At 39.1% G+C, this 26,857-nt stretch overlaps 1 protein-coding gene across 3 annotated transcripts in view; it reads right to left on the bottom strand.

The window, feature by feature from the left end:
• Window positions 1–1,113: 1,113 nt before the first annotated feature.
• Window positions 1,114–26,857, bottom strand: part of MTFR1 (mitochondrial fission regulator 1) — a 71,001-nt gene continuing 45,257 nt past the window's right edge. For 2 of the 3 annotated variants that reach the window (XM_005563439.4, XM_045398337.2), the window contains 5 exons: window positions 22,546–22,661; window positions 6,758–6,993; window positions 4,439–4,685; window positions 3,686–3,854; window positions 1,114–2,710 (listed from right to left, as the gene is read on the bottom strand). In XM_005563439.4, coding sequence (XP_005563496.3) covers window positions 2,642–2,710; window positions 3,686–3,854; window positions 4,439–4,685; window positions 6,758–6,993; window positions 22,546–22,661 — 837 coding nt within the window. In that variant the 3' untranslated portion in view covers window positions 1,114–2,641. Of the gene's footprint in view, window positions 2,711–3,550; window positions 3,855–4,438; window positions 4,686–6,757; window positions 6,994–22,545; window positions 22,662–26,857 lie in introns of those variants that run through there. The other variant, XM_005563435.5, reaches the window with a different exon arrangement.

Below are 26,857 nucleotides of genomic sequence, written 5' to 3'. Positions count from 1 at the left end.
TGTTTATAAGGTTTATAGGGCAAGTCTAAGAAGAATACTAACAAATAGGATCAATAGGGTAGCAGAGAAGAATGCTAAATCTCTAGGATGAGAAAGGGAAAGAGGACACAGAAACAGGACCCTACTACAACTGAAACCAAGTGTCCTATTCTGTCTGACAATCCCAACGCTGACTTTGTTGGGCTGAAAGTTTACTGTCTGCCAGATTCTATCCCACGGAGAGAACTTCTATTTCTGGAGAAGTTATCAGAACTATGGTTTTTCCTAAGTATTTGTTTCTGCTAGTTATTATTCCTACGTGTTTTCCTCTTCACCAGAGACACAGACACATAGGCATTCCTAATAGAGAAAGAAGGCACAAGTTTTATGCAGAAGGGCCTGCGACTGGGGAAACAACCAGAACTAGAGACTGCAAGTCCTACCCCTCCTACACCAAGCCTGCACAAGCAAGTGCATAGGATGATGCCTTTTACAGGTGCCAGGGACTACCAGAGAAATCATTCTATTGGAAACTACAGAGACCCTGTGTAAAATAATGCAAAAGTAAAGATAACTTACTTAACAGGGGATCATGTAAAGCTCCAAGTCCAGTGTTCTCTGACTCAGATCTTCTCATTCTGTCTCATATATTCTCTCTCTCTCTCTCTCTCTCTCTGTGTGTGTGTGTGTGTATATATATATATATATATGGAGAGTCCCTCAGTCAGAACTCAGACAAAACACAGGAAAGTTAGTTACCTTTCTTTCTAATACCTAATACCTAGCTGAGGTATAACTATTCTTAAGGTCTTTTACTTCAGGTGTTGTGTTGGGTGAAAGAACCAGAAACTGAATGAGGTGGGTGTGGGAGAAGCTGGGAAAACAAATTTCACCAATCTCAGAAGGAGATTATGGGTTTGAGAACCCTGAGACAACTCAGATACTTCATGACTGTCCTGTTTTAATGCTGTGATCCCTTTATATGAGAAAAAGTGAAAGGTGATTTTAAGAGCTTATTTTAAGGAATATAATTCCACTTGAAAAATGCAGAAAGAAAATTATTCTAAAGAAGCTACTTATGCAAAAGAATCTTACCTACTGTGAAAAAAGAAAACAAAAATGGAGGCACTATGGTCCAAGGAAAATAAAACAGTTTGCTTTATTTTGAAACAGTAACTTCCTTATATGGGGGCACTGTCCAAAATTCAATACTTATATAAAAATATGTTTCTTAGCAGGTCAAAATAAGTTTCAGGTAAATTTTCTGAATTTTGTTAAAGAGAATTTTAAACCCCATAAAATGGATGGATGAGAGGTGAACATGAACATGTATAACATAAGTCATAGTACAAATTTAAACAGAATAACCAAGCCATGTCATTACCCCAAGTCATTTTTAATATTTAGGAGAATGCATGTATTTTCGAGAAGTTAAAAGTGAATGTCTACTCCCATCTCCTAATAATCCCAGGAAGTATAACTTTCTACTTTTACTAGATTTAAATATTCCAAATATTTACTCCGGGTAGGATACTCTGGCATTAACTATAGCTGAGTGTATCAGAAATAGAAAAATCATGAAGATTTATAAAGCATTTTTAAAATAATCATTTACAGCAAGTCCTTAAAAGCCCCCGATGAAAAAGGCAGTTCTTCACTTCTAATAACACCTATGGTTTATATTGTGTAATATAACTAAACAAAACAGCATTCTGACCAATGACAATTTATAGGAAATTCATTTGCCAATTCTATGTTTCATTAAAGTTAATATTTTGGCTTATATTAAAATTTTTTTTAACTCTACTCTGACATTTCCAGAAGTATTAACTTAGCAAAGTCATCTTTATGATGCCATTTAATCAACTGAAAGGAAACAAGATGGTACATTCTGAGTTTTTACTTAAGAAGAAATTTAATTCAATAATTTGATTCATCACTACTGGAAAACTACATCTTTCTTCCCTGTCAGTACTGGATGGCAATGGCGTGAAAGCAGCTTTCCTGTTTCTCAACGTCCCTTCAGTGGGAAGCATTATGGAATTTCAGCAGTGAACATCATCTGGTTCCTATTCAAACCCCAGCTCCAAGAAAATGTGAGAGAGAATCTAAGATATAAGTTCTGTTCAAGGCAAGAAGTTTCCAATCTCAAATATTTCATGCCAACAACTTATGTTATACCAGCTGTTCCATCATTGAATGCTAAATGATCATTGAAAACAAACGAAGATAACAGTGCCCTCGTTGCCATCATTCATTACTAATTTTACATAAACTGTTTATGTCCAAAAATATGCATATGAAACATTTACACAGATAAATTAGTGTTAAGAATTTAAAATGTGCAGTAACATCCACAAATGTCCTTTTTGTGTTGTGAAATCTATACAATTGTTTTCAAAACTGGAAATCTGAACGCCCTGGCCATATATTAGAAACATGTCAGAACACATGTAAGTTGTGGAGAGCACCAACGCTGACCATCTCACAAAATGAAAACCAAACTTAGTGCTTTCATTACTGCTTAATCCTCAATTAGCCTGAAAAGGAGACCACTGAATACTAAAGTCAGGTATTTACTAAATAGTGTCGATTTCTACTAGCAAACTTAGCCCTCACAAATCAACAGGGGAGCCAGGAGTCTTTCGCAGCTCATTGTCTATTAGGAGTCTGATACATTTTCAATTAAAGCCTTCATTTTTCCTGTTGGCTTCAACATGTGTGGCCCAAACTAGAAACAAACAAAAAGTATAAATAAAGATATTGGTTCAGGTAACAGTAACAATATGGCCCCCCAACCCCCCGCCCCGCCCCTGCCCCAGTCATGGATTAGAGGGCTAGGTATGTTCTGCATGAAAAACCAAGCAACTACTGGGAATATTAAAACCTTTACAAATTGACAGGTTGTTATGAACACTGAACATATCAACAGAATGAAAGGTAAAGAAGTAGCCAAACTGCTTCCTATAAATGAAAACTACAATCATCTTGGCAATACCCTGCTTTTGTTAAATTTTACTTTTCTGAGTAAAGAGAGAAAGTACAAAGTTTCCTTTCCAATGTCTTAAGAAGTTTCAAAGGTGCTAGAATTTCTGAGATGCCTGCCTCTCTGGAATAGATAAGCACACACACACCCCATGACAGTAATGTTAATAAAGGGAAAGTATCCATTATTATGTGAGAGCTTCCATGAAATGTACTCAGTCTCCACCTCTGACATGGTACACATCCTCCAAGGCCCACATCAAATCTCACCCTCTTCAGAAGACTTTCAGAGGGTGCCCTGAGAGAAAATTCACTTTACTTTGAATTTCTATGTCACAAAATACACATTGTTACTATACTGAATTTCACTTCACTATGCTTAAAAATACAACCCTGCATAGAAAATGTAACACTGGAGATTACTTAGTAGTGAGCTCAGGGGTTAACTTTTGCTTTCTTCTTTCTGCTCTTCTACAAGTTTCAAATTTCCAAATGAACAACTATTATTTTCATAGTTAGAAAAGTAAAAGTGTAAATGCTAAGCAAACATGTCATCCTTTTCCCAACCAGCCGTGATGTACTTGTAAGGCAGGGACCAAATCCTGCATCACCTCCCTTTGGAACTTACAGATGACACAGGTGAATCACTTGCAAAATGCAAGTGCTTGGCAAGGAGATGGATTTCTACGTAACAGGAAAGAAATCTGGGCAAATAACTCACCAACACTCTCTCTGAAGTGGCCTCTGATTCAGACTTTGGAACTCCTTTTTCACCTTCATCTTGGCTATCACTTCGATACCGATAAGCAAATTTCCTTTTCAGAGCCTCTGCTATGAGGGCAGCAGGGTCAGTAGCATCCACTGGCTTGGGCTTCACGTCTTGCTCTGACCTTAGAGAAGTGAACACAAACCAAGGGGACAGGTCAATACACTGGCCACCCTCAGGGAAGTACTCTGTCAACCTTTTGCCTGACAGCACCTCTCCAGCATCACAGCTACTGCATAGAGACCTGATAAATACTACTAGCAGTGAGATGGAAGCCTAGAGCTAGTGCTCAACAAAAGCACACAGGAGTCCAATAAAGGGCCACGTAATGTATCTGCAGAATACGGACTCTACTCTCCTTCAGTGCAATAGAGTTCCCTCTTCCATGCATGTCTAGTGACTATGCTAGTGGTACACAGTATGCCTTTATTGAATTAGTAAATGCTCACTGAGCAATCGCAGTGAAGACTTTATATGAAAAGGCTGATATTTAAATAAAATGGGAAAACTAAAAACATCACCTGGGAACTGTTAGATTATTTTGCTAATCTCTTAGCTACTGTGTATAGAGGCCACTGGGGCTCGATTTTTTTTAAACTAAAAACTATTCATGGCAGTCACGTTATAATCAAAATTTCTCAAGAAGCCTGGTACTTTGATTTTGTAAGACAAACAAATGGGGAAGAAAGAAGGTAAATGTATCCTCACCTCTTCACTGACCGAAGTTTTACACTGTTCATATCTTTAAGGATCTCTAGCATATTTGGCATTTCAGGTTTCTTTGGATTGTTCTTAACCAAAGTCTTTCCAGCATTGGCTCTTTTCTCTCTTCGCTCTTTAATCAGATCAATGGCAGATACACTTTGGTGGAGCCCCAGTGGAGGGGGAGGCGGGGGTGGTGGAGGAGGCGGAGGGGGTGGTAGTGTGGTACCAGATGTGGTAGAATCTAAGTCACCTACAGAAACAAAGGAAAACAAACTTAATCCCGCTGGTATTAAGCAAAGAAAATATCAGTTTTTAAAAACAAAATGATGTTAAAGATTTTTGTACCCCTAAAAACAATATCCTTAAAAAAAAGACTGTTATGTAAGAAGAAGGACAGTTTCAGTGACTTCATGAGAAATGCCTGAATCTCAGCCACTGTATCATTCAGTCCAAAACTATCCAGATGGAAAATTTCTATTTAACTTAACAGAGGTGTTTTTTGTGATATCAAATGTTCAAGTTTGACTGTAGCACGGTTTGTAATCACTTTTAAGAGAAATATAAAACAAAGTACTGCAAAAACGACTCTATCTTCAATACATACAGTTTGACAATTTAGTACTATTTCAATGATTTGAGGAAACTCTGACAAATTTGTGACTCATTTTATTTTCATATAAGACTTATTAAGCATTAAAAGCCTGTACTGGGCTGGGCTCAGTGGCTCACACCTGTAATCCCAGCACTTTAGGAGGCCAAGGCAGGCAGGTCGCTTGAGCTCAGGAGTTCAAGACCAGCCTGAGCAACACAGTGAAACCCTGTCTCTAAAACAAGAAGTAACTAAGATAAGAGTTATGGAAATGAAGTAAGGACCTAAAAATCCTCTTTCTGCATAACTGGAGGTTAGAAAGTTGTTTATTGGGTGAACTAGTTTGACTGGGGAGGTGTTGATGTAAAAGATTTTTACTCAAAAGTCTCAGCTCATAAATAGAACTTCAAAATTTTATGGTAGCACTTTCCCAGTTGGCCAGAAGAGGGAGGTAAAGAAAAAGGAAAAATCAATTGAAGACAAGAAAAAGGTAGGACTGGAGGATTTTAGCAAGTTACATGGGTAAGCACAGTCCAGCATCAGCGCCCAGAGTGCCTTCATCCCCACCCACCTTTGCCATGCCCAGGTCAAATGAGGTTTCCATGCTGGATTACGTTAAACTCCAGAAGTATAAGCCAAGTGGCTCAGAGGCAGGGTAATTAATTGTCCTTATCCAACAGAGCTGGTTAATACTGAGGCTTGCCAGGCCTTGGAAACAACAATAGGAAAATAACCTCTACTTGCCAATAGATTAGTGGGCTAGGATTTCAAGGCTACAGTTTCCTCCCCAATGTGAGAATGTCACACTAATAAACCCAACGGTGTTAGACCAGAAGACTTGAATTCAGGTTCTACTCTGTGCAAAAGGAAGAATAACTATTAAATAGCTGCTGTGTGTTAAAGGCATTTTATATACTTTCCACATTTATTCTCACAATAACTCAGTAACATAGGTACTATTATCCCCATTTTTAGAGCAGTAAAGGGAGGTGAGATATCAAGTGCTTGCCTCAAGACATGCAGGTAATAAACACCACTCAGTCTAACACATACCACACAAAAACCCAGGCTTCTTTCACTAAGCAGACGGCAACCCATGGCATTACCTTATGTCTGATATGGTTGGTGCCATTATCCTAGACAACTAAGTTTCCCATTAGAAAGGAAAGCATCCACTATATAGCGATTCAACTGTATGAATTTCAGTGTTTTCCAAAAGATACTTCCTAGTAATCTTCTCTGACAGCACCAAGATTGTTCAAAATGAACACCATCTAAACCTAACCTGGTTTAGAGAAGGACTGACACCTGGGTTTTTTGTTTTGTTTTGTTTTTTAAGATGAAGTCTTGCTCTGTCGCCAGGCTAGAGTGCAGTGGCATGATCTTGACTCACTGCAACCTCCACCTCCCGGGTTCAAGAGATTCTCCTTCCTCAGGCTCCCAAGTAGCTGGGACTATAGGCACACACCACCACGCCCAGCTAACTTTTGTATTTTTAGTAGAGACGAGGTTTCACCATGTTGGCCAGGATGGTCTCGATCTCCTGACCTCATGATCCGCCTGCCTCAGCCTCCCAAAGTGCTGGGATTACAGGCATGAGCCACTGCACCCGGCCCACACCTGGTTTTCTAAGAACCCCAATAGTTGTTACTTACTAATTAATTTAGAAGTTAAGTGGCATTCTCCTAACTTCTAGTTTGCAAGTTAAACTAACAAATGTAGGACTTACAGACCTGCAATGAGATTTTGCTGCTCCTGCTGGGTCACAATTTTGGCAATCTGAGCTCTGAGAGCAGCAAGTTCATTTTCGAGAGCGCAAATCTTCTGCAGTGCTTCCTCGTTTGCCAGTGCTGGGGTCTTCAGCTGAGGCTCTTCTTGAGACAAGTCTGGTAAGGAAATCTGTCTGCTTGGGGCCTTCTCAAAGAAAAGAAGGTCATCCTGAAGGGGTGGCCTTGATCTGACCTCTGTCCTGCAAGGAAGACATAAGGTGGATTGTCATAGGCTTTGTAAGAGAATGTGAAACACTATCCTCACCTGACAGTGTATCCACATTAACACCCAACAACCTCTTTTCAGGCTGATCTTACATGAGTCCCTTCATGTAAGGACAAAAAGAGCAAAGCATTTGTCAACCTTATGTAGCTACATACCACAGCTGCGGTTCTTGCTGCCATTATTTTTCTTAGTCAATCTCTGCATAATATGCACAGACCAACTCCATCACAGATTTTAGCAAAGTTTTTGCTAATTCACATTTTCTTTTGATTTGAACTAAGAAGAAACTTTTTATGCTCTTCAAAGTGGTAAGCTAATTACTAGCTATATCTGGCAACAAAATCAAATCAGTGATCTATCAGCCTTTCCCCAGGGTCCTGGTGTCTACACATCAATGTCAGTGTTTTCCATGTATGACAGAATACATCAAATTGCAAGACACATGATAACAATGTAGACAAAATACAGCATCAAAAGCTAAAAGGAGAAAAAGGAATCATTATCACTGAACCTATGCAGCAGCTATATTAGATGGTTTCATTATTTGGGTTAAAAAAAAAAATTCACGTGTAGCACCTGAGGTAGCTCCAAATGAAGTTGAGGGTTGAGAAAAAAATTTGTATTTCTTTTCAATTGTCAGTTTATATACTTATCCATTTCCTCTTATGTTCTACAATGAAGTTTTCCCAGCCTGCATCCCCCTTTAAGCCCTTTTCTATCTTAAATTCATTCCCTCCAGAAAACAATCATAGTCTTAGTTTTCCCTTATACCTGCACCCTTCAAAAATCTGTGTCCTCAAAAAACTCCTGCATACTGTCTCGATATTATAGTCATTTAGAACCCTATAATACCAAAAGAGCTCTCTACACAAGGACAGGAAGTAATTACATTTATAGTTCCCAAATCTAGACGAAACTATCTTGGGAGCAGTAAACCCAAGGCCCTAGTGCTGTATCATTTGGGAAAAGGCTCTTTTGTTTGAAAGTTGCTGAAAGAGATGGGGAACTGCCATTAAATGTAACCTCGCTGTCAGACATAAGGCTGGGGCTTTCCTCTCTGTCACCATGTTTAATTTAAACACCGTGGGGCAGACACTATTATTTTATGACTGAGGATACAGGCTCAGTATCATGTAGTTAGTGTGTGGAAGACTCAACACTGAAACTGAGATTTACGAAGTTTTTTCATGCTATTAATGTTACAATTTTTCTATGAAAAATGTATTAGTGTGACTTAACATTAATTCAAAAACTTAATATTTTTTGAAATATCCATAACCTGGATAGGGATACACTATAAGGAAGAAATCTGCCCATTTCCAGTCAGACTTTAACCACATTAGTTTATCACTACTTTACAACACTGGGAATGGTTGAATGATTTCACCAGGATTGCCCTCTTCAGCATACTCAAGAATGCATGGGAAAAGAATGAAGGAATGCCTTGACTGTGGGGTTTCAAAGATGAGAAAAGAGCCCACAACTGACTTCCTTCTCCTCACTCTCAATCAACATTAACACATCATGCTCATATGGTTTCACAGTCACAGATTCCTTTGAAAATTTGATTTTCCCAGGTAATTGATCAGACACACTTCTCATAAAATTCGGCTCATATAGTTTCAGAAGTCATGGCCCTAAGGTGAAGAATCTCTGACTGGCCCTGCTACAAGCCTACACTAAAAGGCAAGCTAAAGCCAAAATCTAAGTAACCCTCACCCAGGGCATGGACCAGGTGCTAATTAAGGCTTGCTCCAGTGCACAGCATGCATTAGGGACAAAGATTGCCCTAATGCTGGTCACTCCAACAAGCACGCTTCTTTTCTCTTTTGTAAAAATTACCACCAAAAAAAGGAGTAGAAAGAAAGAAATCCTTATTTCAGGGCAGCAATGTGCCCAGCTAAAGGATGACATTTCCCGGTTTCCCTTGCAGTTTTATGTGGCCATGGGACTTCGTGTGGCTAACAAGATTGTAGGCAGAATGTTGATGAGGCATCTAGGAGGCCACTTGAAGGGAGGTGACTCAATGGAAAAGTCATTTCCATTTTAGCCCCAGTTCCCTTTCCTCATGCTGAGAGTCTTGAGTGCAAGGTGATGTTTTAGAGTCACACAGGGCCATACGCTAATCAGGATATGGAAGTCAATGCTACAGATGGCAGAGCCTGGCTGGGTCCCTGATGATGCTGTAGGGCCTCTATCAGCTCTAGCCTACCTAACCTTGGATGTTGCTGATTTGAGAGAAATAAACTATCTTGAGAGAAAAATACAAACTCCCATTGTATAAGGCACCATTCTTTTGGGCTTCTCTTTCAGCTTCAAACATAATCGTAACTGTTAGGACATTTCAATATTAAATTCTACTTTAATTTTCCTTTAAATGGATATTGGTGTTTTATTTTTGCTTGACAGTTGTGAAAATTCTTCTTCATTCTACCTTGTGTATTGAAAGGGGAATCCTGGGATGCTTAGGTTTTGGTATTTTGCACTGAATTCGGGTATTTTTCTTCATACCTAATTTTTACACCATATTAATGAATTTACCATACATAAAGGAAGCTTGCAAACTGCTTTTTGCCTGACACATTTTTATTAAACAAAAAGATCTGGAATATAAATATCCTTGCTCTAGGCTTGGCGCAGTGGCTCACGGCTGTAATCCTACCATTTTGGGAGGCTAAGGCAGGAGCATCACTTGAGCCCAGGAGTTTGTGACCAGCCTGGGCAACATGGCGAAACCCCTTCTCTACAAAGAAACACAAAAACTAGCTGGGCATGCTGGCTCAAGCCTGTAGTCCCAGCTACTAGGGAGACTGAGATGGGAGGATTGATTGAGCCCGGGAGGTTAAGGCTGCAATGAACCATGATTGCATCACTGTACTCCACCTTGGGCAAGAGAGCAAGACTCTGCCTCAGAACAATACAATACAAAATGTCCTCGTTCTTACCTAGCAACTATAATATCAACTTTTAAAATCTGGAATATTTGTGGGATAGGGAAATGTTTGGCTCACAAGGTTTCAATTACTGTTTGCTTTCGTAGCCCCAACAATGAGAAAAAAGTTTTTTTTGTTGTTGTTTTTTGTTTTTTTAAGTACAGGAAGATTAGGCTGGGCACAGTGGCTTACATCTGTAATTCCAGCACTTTGGGAGGCCAAGGTAGAAAGACTGCTTGAGCTCAGGAGTTCAAGATCAGCCTAGGTAACAAGGCAAGACGCTATCTCTGCAAAAAATTTTAAAACTAGCCAGGTGTGGTGGCATGTACCTGGGGTGCCAGCTACTCAGAAGCTGAGGCAAGAGAACTGATTGAGCCCAGGAGGATGAGGCTGCAGTGAGCTGTATTTATGCTACTGCACTCCAGCCTGGGCGACAGGGGGTGGGGGGAAGCGGTACAGGAAGATTAAGCAAAGGAAAAAACTCCCATGAAGAACAGTACCAATACTCTGATAAAATATATCCATCAATACACTGAAAGATATGTTACAGAAGTTGTAGATTAGATGTATGTGCTCTAACCAACCTACAATAAGGAAAATACTTTTAATAAGTCGTTAAAACTTTGACTCTTTGTTGACACACCTGGCTAAATTCTGATCTCTACCTCTCCTTCACAGAGTAGCGCAAATAATTTTGCTAAATAGTTCTATACAACAAATACATTAAGTTACGAGTAAATAAAAATTAGTCAATTTACCGAATGAACCATTGAGGAGGTAGGGAGCATTTATATTTACATTAAATTACATATAACAACATAATATATTCTTAATATGCTTCTTCATATATATTCTTGGTAATGTTTTGGGTTTAATAACACTGAACAATAGTGACTTTTTAACTATTTCTTGAAAGAACTAAAGGAAATGCAGGTAGGTAGGATGGTAGGAGTGATAAAATTCTAGTTTTAAAACCAGATCTATGCAAAATGTAGCATTCTCAAATAAATGTAGAAATAAAGTAGTACACTTATTCAAAACTGTAGTGGAGAAAGAAAGAACAGGAGTAGTAACCATGTGAGTTTAGAGGAAGAGAGCAATCAGATGCAGTGTTCTCAGGACAGAGGACATGCGCCATGGCCAATGGGTGTCAGGGGTGGGGGTATCTGGAAGTGACAACAAATGGAAGTGGAACTGAGAAGAGAGAAGAATAGAACCTGTGGAGAAATATGTATCTCTAGACCCCTACCGTCTTCGCATTTCCGCAAAGCAAAATTTTGCTTTGTTTACCAAACCTACCTGAAAGAATGAATATATTCATATCTGTGAATAGAAATGTGGATGATTGTTTTCATATTAAGTACAGAGGATTCATGCAGCCTATATACAGAAAATAAATGTTGGATACCAGAACCTTTGTTACTGATAAATAAAAAATGATATTATAGTACTGTTTATTTAAAAACCAGTGGCCACATCAGTAAAGATTATATCCTCCTTCCCCTAAAATTCTCCTAGACATTAAAGGATCCAAAGTATTAAATTCTTACAAGTTTGTTTTAAAATGTTATCATTCAAGTAAGCCAGTCTTCAAATTCTATGAACACTGACCCTTCAATAATCTTGTTCCAGAATTGGAACAAGATAATATGACACACTAGATTAAGACAGCAATTGCAAGGCATATTTGAACAGCTTACTTTCTTTAAAACATCTTCAAGGCAAAATAAACTGTAAGAGAAAATTAATAAATACTGAGCAGAAACTACAGTGTTTAAAAAAAAAAAAAGATTAACTTTCTCTATCTCCCCATAGCTTCCATGATGAATTTTTATCTTTTTGCTTTTTTTACTGAAAATAAAGGACAAATTACTCTTTAATCTTGAACACTATTGTGCCAGGGTAAGAACAAAAAAGTTTAGGACCTTTGGTAAGACAATTTAATTAACAGTGAAGAACTGTACGTTATACTATTTTTCTATCTTTAATTATATAATTCAGCATTTCCTTATGTGAAATACTTTAATATTTATGGGCTCAAACAAAGTAATTATAGGACCTGTGAAGGTTTAAGAGCCCAGATAGGGTTTCCCTATGTTGCCCAGGCTGGTATAACTCTGGGGTTCAAAGGATCCTTTAGCTTTGGCCTCCCAAAGTACTTGAATTACAAGCATGAGCCACAGAGTCCTGCGTTTTTTTTTTTTTAAGACAGTCAACAAACCATTCATTCTTAAAACCAATCTGTTTTGCCATCCTTAAGAACAGAGGGCTATTAAGAACTAGAATACAAAGACAGAATAAATCCAAAATAAGAGATAGATTCTTTCAAGAATTTCTGTAATTCAGAGAAATTTTAAGAAATAAAAACAAATACAAAAACAGAAATAACAAAGAGGCCAGGCGGGGTGGCTCACGCCTGTAATACCAACACTTTGGGAGCCTGAGGAGGGTGGATCACCTGAGGTCCAGAGTTAAAGACCAGCCTGGGCCAACAGGGTGCAACCATGTCTCTACTAAAAATACAAAAATTAGCTGAGTATGGTGGCAGGCGCCTATAATCCCAGCTACTAGGGAGGCTGAGGCACAAGAATCACTTGAACCTGGGAAGTGGCAGTTGCAGTGAGCCGAGATCACGCCACTGCACTCCAGCTTGGATGACAATGCAAGACTCCATCTCAAAAAATAAAATAAAATAACAGAGACATCAAGCATGGATGTACCAAAAGCAGAAGATAAACAGCCAAAGGGTGATGTTTCTCTTTTTTTGAGATAGGATCTCACTCTGTTACCCACACCGCCAACTCCTAGGCTCAAGTGATCCTCCTGCCTCAGCTTCCTGAGTAGCTAGGACTATAGGTGCGTGCCACCCATGCCTGGCTAATTTTTTTCTTTTCTTTCTTTTTTTTTTTTTTTTTTTTTTTTTTAAGAGACAGGGTCTCACAATGTTGCCCAGGCTGGTCATGAACTCCTGGCCTCAAGTCTCTCAAAGTGTTGGGATTATATTGTGCAGGCCTGATATTTCTTCCTTCCCTTTCCTTTTTTTTTTCCATTACCTTAAACTTTTAACAGTTAACTGATGTTTCTTAAAACCATTTTCTAGATACCAATTTCTGCTAGGGAGATTTCTACTGGTTTTGTTTGTTCGTTTTGGTCATATTTTGTTTATATTGGGTCCAAAATTCCCTAAGGCACACAGGTTCTTACTTAGAATAACACTACACTGAATTATCTAGTTCTCTTTTTTCCATGTTACTGTCAAGGGAAGCCACTTTTGTAGCACAATTTACATAAATGCAAAGGCCTTTTTAGCTCCATCATCCATATTGAAGAACCCTAAGTTAAATATAATACACCTCTGGGGTCCTTTCCCTCATCTCACAGTTAAGGGAAACTCAAAATCTGACACAGTTTTAAATTAGATGTGCCCTGTTCCCAAAATGATTTCTACTGACCCTCCCTCATCTTTTTAGTTTACAGAACAACCTAGGAAGGTTAAAAAAACAAACAAACAAAAAACCATACTCTATTGTCTTAGAATCCAGGGAGAAAAAAAACCCGGCAATTTAGTTTCCTGAAATACAAAGTTGGGTAGAAAACTATTAATCTGAGGCAGGCAGATCACTTGAGGTCAGGAGTTCAAGACCAGCCTGGCCAACATGGTGAAACTCCGTCTCTACTAAAGTAAAGTACAAAAATTAGCTGGGTGTGTTGGCGGGCACCTGTAATACCAGCTACTTGGGAGGCTGAGGCAAGAGAATCACTTGAACCCGGGAAGTGGAGGTTGCAATGAGCCAAGATCATGCCACTACATTCCAGCCTGGGCAACACAGCAAGACTCTGTCTCAAAAAAAAAAAAAAAAAAAGAAAAGAAAACTAACAATCTTTTCAAAGTGGGCAAGTAGCTGGATAAAGACAACTAGAATGGGAAATCATTTTGACAGTGGAAGCAATCTATGAGAGGATCTACAGTGGGAACAGGCAGGAGTGTTGTAGGCTACAGACCCAGAAAACTAGTGGGATTCCCTCATTAGCTGTTCTAGGCTCTGTTCAACACAACCCTTCTGTTGTTTTATATTTCAGAAGTTGGATCTTCCTAAAAGTGGTATTTAACAAAAATAATCCTTCTTCCTTGAATATGCTATTTTAATAATGTATGTTCATGTCTACTGTCAAGTAATGAAGAATAAAATAGAAACCAGTAACATCTGCAGTTTGATGTGCTGTGAGTAGGAAACCTTGCTCTGATTGCTCTGATCCACCGAGTCTCCTGGCCTACTTTTGCACCTCTGGAGCTGTGGAGCTGGCCTGCTTGCTTGTTAAGTATTTCCTACAGACTCTTGCTACTCTGTCATCCTCTATGAGTTTGGGGATCTTCCCTGACATTCCTTAAAAAACAGCACATTCCATCTTATACTTAATGCTGACACTTGAAAAATCAAGCTGGATATCATCACCTCAGTCTCACTTTATTCACTATCCTTATATTACAGACTTCTATAAATATGTTCATCTTCCTCATTAGATTGCAAACATCCTAGGATAAGGAAAACTGCTATCTGAAACATTTTTAAGTTCTATGAACCCATACATTTTTATTTAGTAAATGAGTTTGATATTGTACGTGACACTCTACAGAAGAACTGGATACAATTAGAAATTAATATATTAATATAGAATGAACAAATTAAACTTTAAATATTTCAAAGCTCCTTAGCTGCTCTTCTACTTTGGAAGCAATCAAACGCTTGATGACAATATCTATGATGTCAACTAAAGGTCTCAGAGATTACAGTCTTTAACTTCATCATACAGTACAAATGTTATACTGTATATTTATCCAAAGACTTACAAACCAAAAAGTATCTGAGACAGCTCTCAAACAATTTAGAAGTTTATTTTACCAAGGTTAAAGATGTGCACCTAGGAGACAGATCAGTGCCTTTCTCCAAAGATGATTTTGAGGGCTTCAGTATTTAAAGGGGAATGGGCAGATATTAGAGAAAGAGGAAGGAATTTTTAAAAGGTGGGAGTAGATAAGAGACAAAAGTTTACATTCTTTTAAGTCTCTGATCAGCTGTTCACATGTGAGGGGCGGTAGAGGACTAGTCACTTATGCATTCCTCTAGCTCAGTGAATCTGCATTTTTACATAAAATAAACATAGGGCAGAGGAAGCAATCAGATACGCATTTGTTTCAGATGAGCAGCGGGATAACTTTTGAGTTCTGTCCTTTTCCGACACCTGTGAAGAAAACTATCAATTCACATTGTCAGCAAAAATTTAGCAGAACTGTTTTAGGGTAAAGATCTTGGGGCCCACAAGGAATTTCCTAGCAGGCAAATTGTAAGAGAGGTATGTAGCTTTTTGATAATGTAGTTATCTTACATAGCTACAGAGGCAGCTTTGCTGTGATGCAAAGCTTTGGGAGGCAGGTTTGCCTGATGCAGTTCCTAGCTTGACTTTTCCCTTTGGCTTAGTTATTTGGGCGTCCCAAGGTTTATTTTCCTTTCACAGACTATACATTCTCCTTAGAATACTACTATGAAAGAGAACACTTTAACTTAGATGAGATTATCAGTTATATTCATAACTGATCATCAGTTATCAGGATGTCAATGCTTCTGTTAATTAAAAAATGTATACAGAAAAGAGAAAAAACAATGAGGCCTTACTTTGTGCATGCCACTGTACTAACAGTTTTCTCATGTTATTGAAAATTCTCTTCTCAAAGTAGAATACTTGTATTTTATAGAAATATGTTGCCCTTTTTTTTTCTTTTTTTCTTTTTTTTTTTAAGACACGTTTCGATCCATCGCTGAGGCTGGAGTGCAATGGTGCATTCATGGTTCACTGCAGCGTTGACCTCCCAGGCTCAAGCAATCCTCTCACCTCAGCCTCTCAGGTAGCTAGGACAACAGGTGTGCACCACCACACCCAGCTAATTTTGGTATTTGGTATTTTTTGTAGAGATGGAGTTTTGCCATGTTACCCAGGCTCATCTTGAACTCCTGGGGTCAAGCAACCCACCCACCTCGACCTCCCAAAGTGCTGAAATGATAAGCATAAGCCACTGTGCTCGGCCTGTACTTCTAGTTTATAAATAAAAATCTGAAGTTCAGTGCATTTGAAAAAAATCATTTCTATAATAACCAATTATGAAAGACTCATATGTATCCTGTTTTCCCAGAGACATAATAGTATGACATTATAAATAATTGTTATAGAAATGTTATCAACATAAATTTCAAGGAAGAAATAAGAAATATACTGAAGAGCTTCAGCTTTCATACAAATATAAATATGAGAGGCAGAAAAACTGCAACATATGAACAGTCTTAAATAGAATTTGTTTCTATAGGGACTTAAACTGTAAGTTATAAACACAGAAGGGTAGGTCCCATTTGGGGAAAATGGCACAGAGCAGGCAGGACTAACTTGCGGCTCCCACTTGGACAAACAGAGCAGCGTGCACAGACCCACATGGTGAACTTTTGCTCCAAGAACTACTGCAGGAACATACCAGGAAAGCCAGAGAATCCACAGACACTTTGAAGGAGGTGGATTGCAGCTACACGCTCCGTGGGAAAGCCGAGGAACTCCAAAGACAAAGGACATAATTGCTTGGGAGCTTTATGGCCCTGCCCACTGCCTGAGATGCTGGTACGGTTGCAGAGAAGGGGAATACTTATAGACTGCTGGTGGGAATGTAAATTAGTTCAGTCACTGTGGAAAGGAATGTGAAGATTTCTCAAAGAACTTAAAAGAGAACTATTATTTGACCCAGCAATCCCTCTATTGGGTATATAACCCAAAGGAAAATAAATCATTCTGCACATCTGTTCATCACAGCACTATTCGCAACAGCACAGACACGGAATCAACCTAAATGTCCATCAATGGTAGACTGCATAAAGAAAATGTGGTAGATAGACACCATGGAATACTACACAGTCACAAAAAAACAAGGAGATCATTCCTTTGCAGCAACATGGATGGAACTGGAAGCCATTATCCTAAGCAAACTTACACAGGAACAGAAACCAAATACCACATGTTCTCACTTACAAATGAGAGTTAAACACTGAGTGCACATGGACAAAAAGAAGGGAACAGCTGGGTGCAGTGGCTCACACCTGTAATCCCAGCACTTTGGGAGGCTGAGGTGGGTGACCACCTTTTGTCAGGAGTTTGAGATCAGCCTGACCAAGATGGTGAAACCCTGTCTCTACTAAAAATTCAAAAATTAGGTGGGCGTGGTGGCGCACATCTGTAATCCCAGCTACTTGGGAGGCTGAGGCATGAAAATCACTTGAACCCGGGAGGTGGAGGTCGCAGTGAGCCGAGATCGTGCCACTGCACTCCAGCCTGGGCAACAAGAGTGAAACTCCGTATCAAAAAAAAAAAAAAAAAGAAGGGAACAACACATACCACGACCTACTTGAGAGTGGAGGGTGAGGATCAAAAAACTACCTATTGAGTCCTATGCTTATTACCTGGGTGATGAAATAATCTGTACACCAAACACCCATAACATGCAATTTACCCATGTAACTAACCAGCACATGTACCCCTGAACCTAAAAGTTTTTTTTTTTTTTTTTAAATTCTATTTTCTTTTGGAGTTTGGAACACTTCTGATTTTGGATTTTCAAATTAGGGTTGTTCAACCTGTATGAAAAAATTAACTTGAAAAGAATCACAAATTTAAGGCTGGGCACAGTGGCTCACACCTGTAATTCCAGCACTTCAGGAGGCTAAGGTGGGCGGATTGCTTGAGCTCAGGAGTTTGAGACCAGCCTAGGCAACATGGCAAAAACCCATCTTTACAAAAAACAGCCAGGCATGGTGGCATATATCTATAACCCCAGCTACTTAGGAGGTTAAGGTGAGAGGATTGCTTGAGCCCATGAGGCAGAGGTTACAGTGAGCTGATCGTGCCACTGCACTCCAGCCTGGGTGACAGAGCCAGATTCTTCTGAAAAAAAAAAAAAAAATTCATGGACTCAAATGTAAAATATAAAACTATAAACCTCTTAGGGAAAAAGAAGTCTCAGGATCTAGGGCTAGACAAAGAGCTCTTAAATTTGACACCAAAAGCATGATCAATAAAAAAGTAAATAAATTAGACTTCATCAAAATGAAAAATTTTTGCTCCATGAAAGACCCCATTAAATGTATGAAAAGACAAGCCACAGAGTAGGAGAAAATATTTATAAACCATGTATGTGACAAGGATTCATATCTAGAATATATAAAGAAATCTCAAAAATACCCAGTTAGAAAATGAGCAAAAGACATGATACGTTTTACCTGAAACAATATACAGATGGCATAAAAAGATGTTTATCATCATTAGCTATTAAGGAAATAATGCAGAGAAACTGAATTAGCCATATACTGCCAAAGGGATGTAAAATAGGCTCTAGAAAACAGTTTGTCAGTTTCTTGAAAAACTAAGTAACTACTATTTGACCCAGCAACTGCACTCAAAGACATTTATCTCAGAAAAACGAAAACTTATAGTCACTCAAAAACCTATACACAAATGTTTATATCCTAACTTTAACAGCCAAAAACTGGAATCAAACTAGATGTCCATCAATTACTGTATGATTAAACAAACTGTAATACATCCATACCAATGACTACTACTGAGCAATTAAAAAGGATCAAGTTCTTGATGCACACAACAATTTAGATGAACAGCCAGAGAACAATGCTGAGTTTAAAAAGCCAGTCCCGCCCCCTTCAACAGCTCAGCTGGTAGAGCGGAGGACTATAGGTGCACGCCTATGGCCATCCTTAGGTGCTGGTTAGATTCTTAGATTCTGGCTCGGAGAGACGCCTTTGTTTGGCCAGGCGCGGTGGCTCACGCCTGTAATCCCAGCACTTAGGGAGGTTGAGGCAGGGAGATAACCTGAGGTCAGGAGTTCAAGACCAGCCTGGCCAACATGGTGAAACCCCGTCTCTACTAAAAATACAAAAATTAGCAAGCGCCTGTAATTCCAGCTACTTGGGAGGCTGAGGCAGAAGAATCGCTTGAACCTGGGAGGCAGAGGTTGCAGTGAGCCGAGATCACACTACTGCACTCCAGCCTGGGTGACAGACGGAGTCTCTGCCTCCAAAAAAGAAAAGCCGGTCCTAAAAGGTTACACATTGGCCAGGCACAGTGGCTCACGCCTGTAATCCCAGCACTTTGTGAAGCCGAGGCAGATGAATCACTTGAGACCAGGAGTTCAAGACCAGCCTGGCTAACATGGTGAAATCCCGCATACACTAAAAATTCAAAAATTAGCCAGGTATGGTGGCACATACCTGTAACCCCAGCTACTTGGGAGGCTGAGGCAGGAGAATTGCTTAAACTCAGGAGGCAGAGGTTGCAGTAACCCAAGATTGCATCACTGCACTCCAGCCTGGGTGACAGAGCGAGACTCTGTTTCAAAAAAAAAAAAAAAAAAAAAAGGTTACATATTACATGATTCAATGTATTTAACATTCTTTAAATGATAAAATAGTTAAAATGAACAGATTAGTAGGTGCTAGTCATTAAGAAGGAGTTGAGGTTGGGGATGGAAGAGAAGTACGTGTGGCCATAATAGGGCAAGTGGAGGATCTCTGTAGTATGGAAATGTCCTGCATCTTGCCTTATCAACATCAATACCCTGCTGTGATACTGTACTATAGTTTTGCAGAATGTTACCATTGAAGGAGACTGAGTGAAAAGCATGTGGAATTTCTCTGTATTGTTTCTTATACATGTGAAGAATCTACAATTGTCTCAAAATAAAAAGTTTAAATAAAATAAACATCTTAAAAAAGAAAGGCTCTTTACCTGCTAATCCTGCAATCCCTGTGTTTATCTACTGCTATGTCCTTATTTCTACTTGTCACTCAAATCAAGTTCCTTCTTTGCTCTTGGATTATTTGATTCTTATTTTATCCAGCTAATACCACTCAAATGAAATTACTCTTGCTAAAGTCAATGATAATCTTCCAACTGAAAAACAAAATTGAAACGTGCTAGTTTTTCTATTTACTCAGCCTCTAAGTATTTGACACTGATCACCACTCCTCTTCTATAAAAACTCTACCTCCTCTGCTTCCATAACAATACCCTCTACCAGGTCTTCTCCTGCCTCTTAGCTGCTCTTTGGGTGATGGGTTGGGTGGGGGGCAGGGGGCAGGGAGGGTGATCAGGGGAGGAGGCTTTTTCTTTCCTTTAACTTCAAAATGCTGGTTTCACTCAAGGTACAAATGCTCTTCACGTTCTATACATGCTTCTTGGGCACTCTCATATTCAGCCATTCTATCTAAATATTATAGACTATAGGCCTTCCTTACCAATATCTATTCACATAAACTGTTTCTAGATCAAGGTGAATATCTCACAGAAAACTCAAACATAATATATTCTAGACTAGACTGCCCTCTCTTATTCTCCTCAGCCAAAACAATCTGTTTTCCTACATTCGTATAAATTACAGCTGGGCGCAGTGGCTCATGCCTATAATCCCAGCACTCTGAGAAGCCAAGGCAGGTGGATCACCTGGGGTCAGGAGTTCAAGACCAGCCTGGCCAATGTTGTGAAACCCTGTCTCTATTAAAAATACAAAAATTAGCTGGGCATCATGGCGGGCACCTGTAATACCAGCTGCTGGTAAAAAAAAAAAAAAAAAATTGTTTTACCATCCTTATATTTATCCTAGATGGAAACCTGAGAATTTAGGATAACTAGACTCTGACTCTGTAGGCTCTTCCTTCCTTAATCTCCATATCTAATAAGTTTCTATGTCATTTTAATTATTCTATGTCATTTTAATTATTCTGAATCTCATTTAACTTTGAACCTCTTCTGCCAGTTTCTTAATTCAGTTAAATTCTGATCATCTCCTAGTTGGTCTATCTCTTAGTCTGGCTCTTTTTTTTTTTTTTGAGACGGAGTCTCGCTCTGTCACCCAGGCTGGAGTGTGGAGTGCAGTGGCGTGATTTTGGCTCACTGCAAGCTCTGCCTCCCAGGTTCAAGCCATTCTCCTGCCTCAGCCTCCCGTGAAGCTGGGACTACAGGCATGCACCACCACGCCTGGCTAATTTTTTTTTGTATTTTTATTAGAGACAGGGTTTCACTGTGTTAGCCAGGATGGTCTCGATCTCCTGACCTCATGATCCACCTTCCTCGGACTCCCAAAGTGCTGGGATTACAGGTGTGAGCCACCACACCCGGCCTTCTTTTCTATTCTTCATACTGTTTACACGTTGGTTTTACTAGTGCTCAAATTTCTTCCATGGTTCCACACTGCTTTCAGGTTCTATATTGCTTTCCACAAACGTGAACTTTTCTATGTTTCTTAGTGTCACGTGTAAGACTTTTAAACCTCAACCTACTTCTCATCCTCATCTCCTACAGTGTATCCTTCTTTTCTGCTCTCTAGACTCACTGAGCCATCTGGCAGTTCCCAAACATGCCACAATGTCTCCTGGTATTACCTTAAAACAAGTTCTTTACTCTTCCAGGAATACCAGCCTTCCATTTACTTGGCTCCCACTCAGCCTCATGATGGAGCTCTAGCATTTCCTCCTGAGAAGTCTTGCCGAACATCTCTCATCCTGCAGTGACCATCTGTAATTACTTTGTAGACTTTACAGTATCAATTGATTTCCTTCTTAATCTCCTTTTGACTCAAAATTTTTAGGAAACATTCTCCAATTACACAAAAATTCTCTACTATGATCCAGATGGATCCCTTTGCCCCAGTGAGACCTTTGTAATTACTGTACTTATCTAAATTATTAATGATCATTCTTTCTGGTCTCTTATATTAGAATGTAAACTGCTGAAGGACAAGGAATTCTGTCCATGAGGACTTAGGACATAATTACATGTCTCTAAAAACTTTAAAAATACTAGCCAAGTCTTGAAAATGAACAGACCAGCCTAGGCAACATGGTGAAAACTCATCTCTACAAAAAAAATACAAAAATAGGCTGGGCGTGGTGGCTCACCTCTGTAATCCTAGCACTTTGGGAGGCTGAGGCGGGTGGATCATCTGAGGTCAAGAGTTCGAGACCAGCCTGGCTAACATGGTGACATCCCGTTTCCACTAAAAATCCAAAAATTAGCTGGGCATGGAGGCGCACACCTGTGGTCCCAGCTACTCAGGAAGTTGAAGCAGGAAAATCACTTGAACCAGTGAGTTGGAGGTTGCAGTGAGCCGAGATCACGCCACTGCACTAGGGCCTGGGTGACAGAACAAGACTCTATCTCAAAAAAAAAAAAAAAAAAAAAAAATTAGCGGGGGTTAGTGGTGCATGCCTGTGATCCCAGCTACTTGGGAGGCTAAGGTGGGAGAATCACAAGAGCCTGGGAGGTCAAGGCTGCAGTGAGGCAAGATCACACCACTGCACTCCAGCCTGAAAAACAGAACGAAACCCTCTCAGATAAAAAGGAAAATAAATAGAAAAGAAGACTATTCAAGAAAAAGAAGAGGGTGCATTACTAGAGATAAAATTAGGCTATTAAAAGTAAGTACTGCAAATAATATCATTCTTTAAAAAAACAGATAATGCATCTCAGTTCTAATAGCCTTCCAAACTAACCTTAGTCTTGCTGAACATTCTCCTTCTTCTTTGGCTACCCATCCAACATCAGCAAAAGAAGCCACTGCATCCTCTCCTGGGTGGCTGGGACTCCATTCTGTTGCATGGCTGTTAATCTACAAGTTACAAATAGGGAAAGTTCTTCATCTGGCACCAAAATGTTAAGAATAAATTTTTTTTTACTCACCTAAAGGAAAATCGTCAGCTCTGCTGTTAAAAACACGAGTGGTTTCTAACTCTTCCACTGAAGGTCTCTATGATTAATAGTCATAATCATAGTGTTGCCTAACAGTATATGACAATTGCAGAACTATAATTTAAGTTTATTCGGTTTTCATTTTGTAAGTTGTTTTTTGTTTGTTTGTTTGTTTTGAGATGAAGTCTAGCTCTGTCACCCAGGCTGGAGTGCAGTGGCTCGATATTTGGTTCACTGCGACCTCCGCCTCCCGGGTTCAAGTGATTCTTCTGCCTCAGTCTCCTGAGTAGTTGGGACTATAGGCGCGCACCACCACGCCCGGCTAATTTTTGTATTTTTAGTAGAGATGGGGTTTCACCATGTTGACCAGGCTGGTCTAGAACTCCTGACCTTGTGATCCGCCCGCCTTGGCCTCCCAAAGTGTTGGGATTATAGACATGAGCCACCGCGCCCAGCCTATAAGTTGATTTTTTAAAAAACTATCCTAGAAAATTAAGAAAAATTTTAGAATCTAAGCATGAGAAACCACTTTTTTCTAAAGAGATTTTAAAAGGTATGTGTAAGCAGTGGGGTATAGGAACAAGCAAACCAGCAGGCAGAGGTTGCGGTGAGCCGAGATCGTGCTACTATACTCCAGCCTGGGTGGCAGAGCAAGACTCTGTCTCGGGGGAAGAAAATAAGAACAAGCAAAAGACCAATTTGAGCTAAATCCAGAAATATTTCTAAATGGCTATTATATAACTTTTGTTATAATGTTTTTATATATGTATACATTATAATGTTGAAAATGGTTTTTAAAACTCCTTAAATCTCCTACATTTTAAGTAAAAGTATTAAAGAACAAAAGAACAAACAGCAGAACAGAATTCTCTACCTAAACTTAACATGGATGCAAACAAAGAATATTTTGAAATAAATACAAAAAAAAAAAAAAAAAAAAAAAGACAGGTGCGGTGGTTCCTGCCTACAATCCCAGTACTTTGGGAGGCCAAGGCAGGCAGATCACTTGAGGTCAGGAGTTTGAGACCAGCTTGGCCAACATGGTGAAACCCCATCTCTACTGAAAATACAAAAAAAATCAGCCAGGCATGGTGGCACACACCTGTAATCCTAGCTACTCAGGAGGCTGAGGTTTGAGGATTGCTTGAACCCGGGAGGCAGCAGTTGCAGTGAGCCGAGATTGCACCACTGCACTCTAGCCTGAGTGACAGGGTGAGATGGTCTCAAAAAGAAAAAGAAAAAAAAAAAAAAGACAAGCAGGATATCTTGAAACTTATCTTGAAAAACAAGAAAGATAACTAAGTTAAATTTACATTTCATTATACATATAATAATGCCTGAGTCAAAAAGTCAACAAATAATAACTTTTAAATAAAGTTATCGAATTAATACTTCCTAAAAGTGTGAGTGAGGTTTAAATAAAAAAGAAAATCAATCCACACTTTTTAATTAAGGAAAAAATGAAAAGGCCAAAGAGATTTAGTCATTAATATGTTTATCAAAAAGTTACCCTTGGGACTCATGCATTGTTCAAACCTCCTCAATGCCATCATTGCCAAGTCAAACTTTTGGAAAATATATTTAAATAATGCCTCTTCCTTAAACACAAAATATATCATGCAGACACATAATACTAACATTGTTGACAGTTTAAAATATCTTCAAAGTAATATTATGAATAAAACGTTAAACATATCAGCTGTTGGTATGTGTACTCTTCTGGTATGATCATCTAATCAACTTAATAAAGTGGCATTAAAAATAACATTTTAAGGGCCGGGCATGGTGGCAGGAGCCTGTAACCCCAGCCACTAGGGAGGCTGAGGTACGAGAATCACTTGAACCTGGGAGGTAGAGGTTGCAGTGAGCTGAGATCGCGCCACTGCAATCCAGCCTGGGTGACAGAGCAAGACTCGGTCACACACACACACAAAAAATGTTAACAATAAAGTACTAAGAACATCGAGTATCTAAAGCACCTTAAATTCAGCCAGGTGCGGTGGCTCACGCCTATAATCCCAGCACTTTGTGAGGACAAGATGGTGGATGGCTTGAGGCCCCAGTAACTTGAGATCAACCTGGGCAACATGGCGAAATATCCATCTCTACTAAAAATACAAAATAATTTGTCAGGCGTGGTGGCGTGCGCCTGTAGTCACAGCTACTCGAGAGGCTGAGGTGGGAGAATCATTTGAACCCAGGAGGCAGAGGCTGCAGTGAGCCGTGATCATACCACCACACTCCAGCCTGGGCAACAGAGTGAGGCTCTCTCAAAAAATAGAAATTTTAAAATCTTGCCCTCCACAAAAACAAAAACAAATAAACCTAATAATGAAATTATGATAAAAAGGCTTTCAAAATACTAATTTGTATGTAGTGGAAGTAATTTGTAGTCAGATGAGGAAAAAAGTATAAACTTCAGTAAGTAAATTCTCAAGGTATAAGATCAAAGGGATGATTTCTGTACTTCTCCCTATGTAGTTCAGAAACTTATCCAAACAGATATTTAGCAAATCAGTATCTCATACAACTTAAATAACATAACTGGGTATCATATTTGATCTCAAGAGTTGAGAAATCAGGTAATGTTCTGTTCCTACCCATTACTGAAAACAGAATGGTATCCTGATATTCCCATAACACTGTAATAAGGAGATTCTAAGTGGGTTATGTGGCTATCCTTCAGCAGGAATGTTCCTAAGCCCTGTGAGGCTCCTAGCGGAGATGGTATTTAATGGGCTGTTTTGTACAAGTGTTAGACAAATTCTAAGACTAAAATCTGAATGGTGCCTTCCTGAGGTGCTAATTCATGAGATGATCAATCTGATCATGACCCTTTGTTCAGAAATAAAAATTCTGTTCCAATATAATGACTAGTTGGTAGAAAGTTAGGTATATTTAAGACAAAGACTTCTTACTTTCTTACAGAGGTTACAAAAATAGCTGTTTTCTTCAAAACATCTATAAAAGGAAACAAAGTGTGGGGAGGAGGGAAGAAAAAAAGAAAAACAAATCAAAAAAACAAAGTACTACTTTTCTTTTTTGTTGTTGTTGAGATCAGGTCTCACTCTGTCACTCAGGGTGGAGTGCAGTGGAACCATCTTGGCTCACTGCAACCTCCCGCCTCCCAAGTTCAAGCGATTCACCTGCGTCAGCCTCCAGAATTACTGACGCATGCCACCACACCTGGTTCATCTTTTGTATTTTTGGTAGACATGGGGGATATCGCCATGTTGCCCAGGCTGTTCTCAAATTCCTGGGCTCAGGGGATCCACCCACCTTGGCCTCCCAAAGTGCTGGGATTATAGGCATGTGCCACCACGCCCAGCCACTACTACGTTTCTAAGAATACATAATCAAAGAAATAGAAGTTAATTCATTTTCAGGATATCATAAATAGTTATTAAGGATTAAACACATTTCTCAATTTTACATCTATAAAATTAAATAATGCCTCCATAAAATTAGTATGCTAAACATAAAATGCCAGCTTTTGCACAAACTTTTAAGAAACAAAACAACAAGATAAACTATTCCACGGACTTAATTTGGATCTTACTTAAGCCTTAATTATGTAAATGATACCATGTCCATAATATGTGCTCAATAAGATGAAAATGTTAATGATGCTCTCAAGAACCAATTCCAAAACTGATAAGATGTATGTCATTTCTACTTGACATCCTGTCCCACAAAACAAAATAGTTTTGGCATTTAAGTCAAACTCATTCAAAAGACAAAATAAAACCAGAAAAAAATCTTTATAAAAGGCCATTTCAGGTGTTGGTGAAGGAAGCATTCATTGAGTGACACAGGCATGGGACACAAAGGACAATTTCCAGGACAATGCACTTAGTAAAGTACAAGTCAAGATGAAGTCAGCCCTGGCAAGGACTGACATTAAGAAATTCTTGGAAATACGATGTAGACACCACGACATGCATAGATGACCGATGGAAAGTTTGACAAAGAAAAGGACAACTTACTGAAGGTTCCCAGCAAGGTCCTGTCCTACTACAGCTATTGCCAGTGGAAAAAGAAAAAAAAAGTGAAGAGATAGAAATTTTTTTTCAAAATCGCATTTCATTCAGAGCAAAAATTTAATAATAACACCAA

This window comes from Macaca fascicularis, chromosome 8 (genome assembly GCF_037993035.2).
Source record: "Macaca fascicularis isolate 582-1 chromosome 8, T2T-MFA8v1.1".
In the NCBI taxonomy this organism is placed as follows: domain Eukaryota; kingdom Metazoa; phylum Chordata; class Mammalia; order Primates; family Cercopithecidae; genus Macaca; species Macaca fascicularis.
The sequence above is the reverse complement of the archived record's forward strand: the minus strand, read 5'-3'. Positions and strand labels throughout refer to the sequence as shown.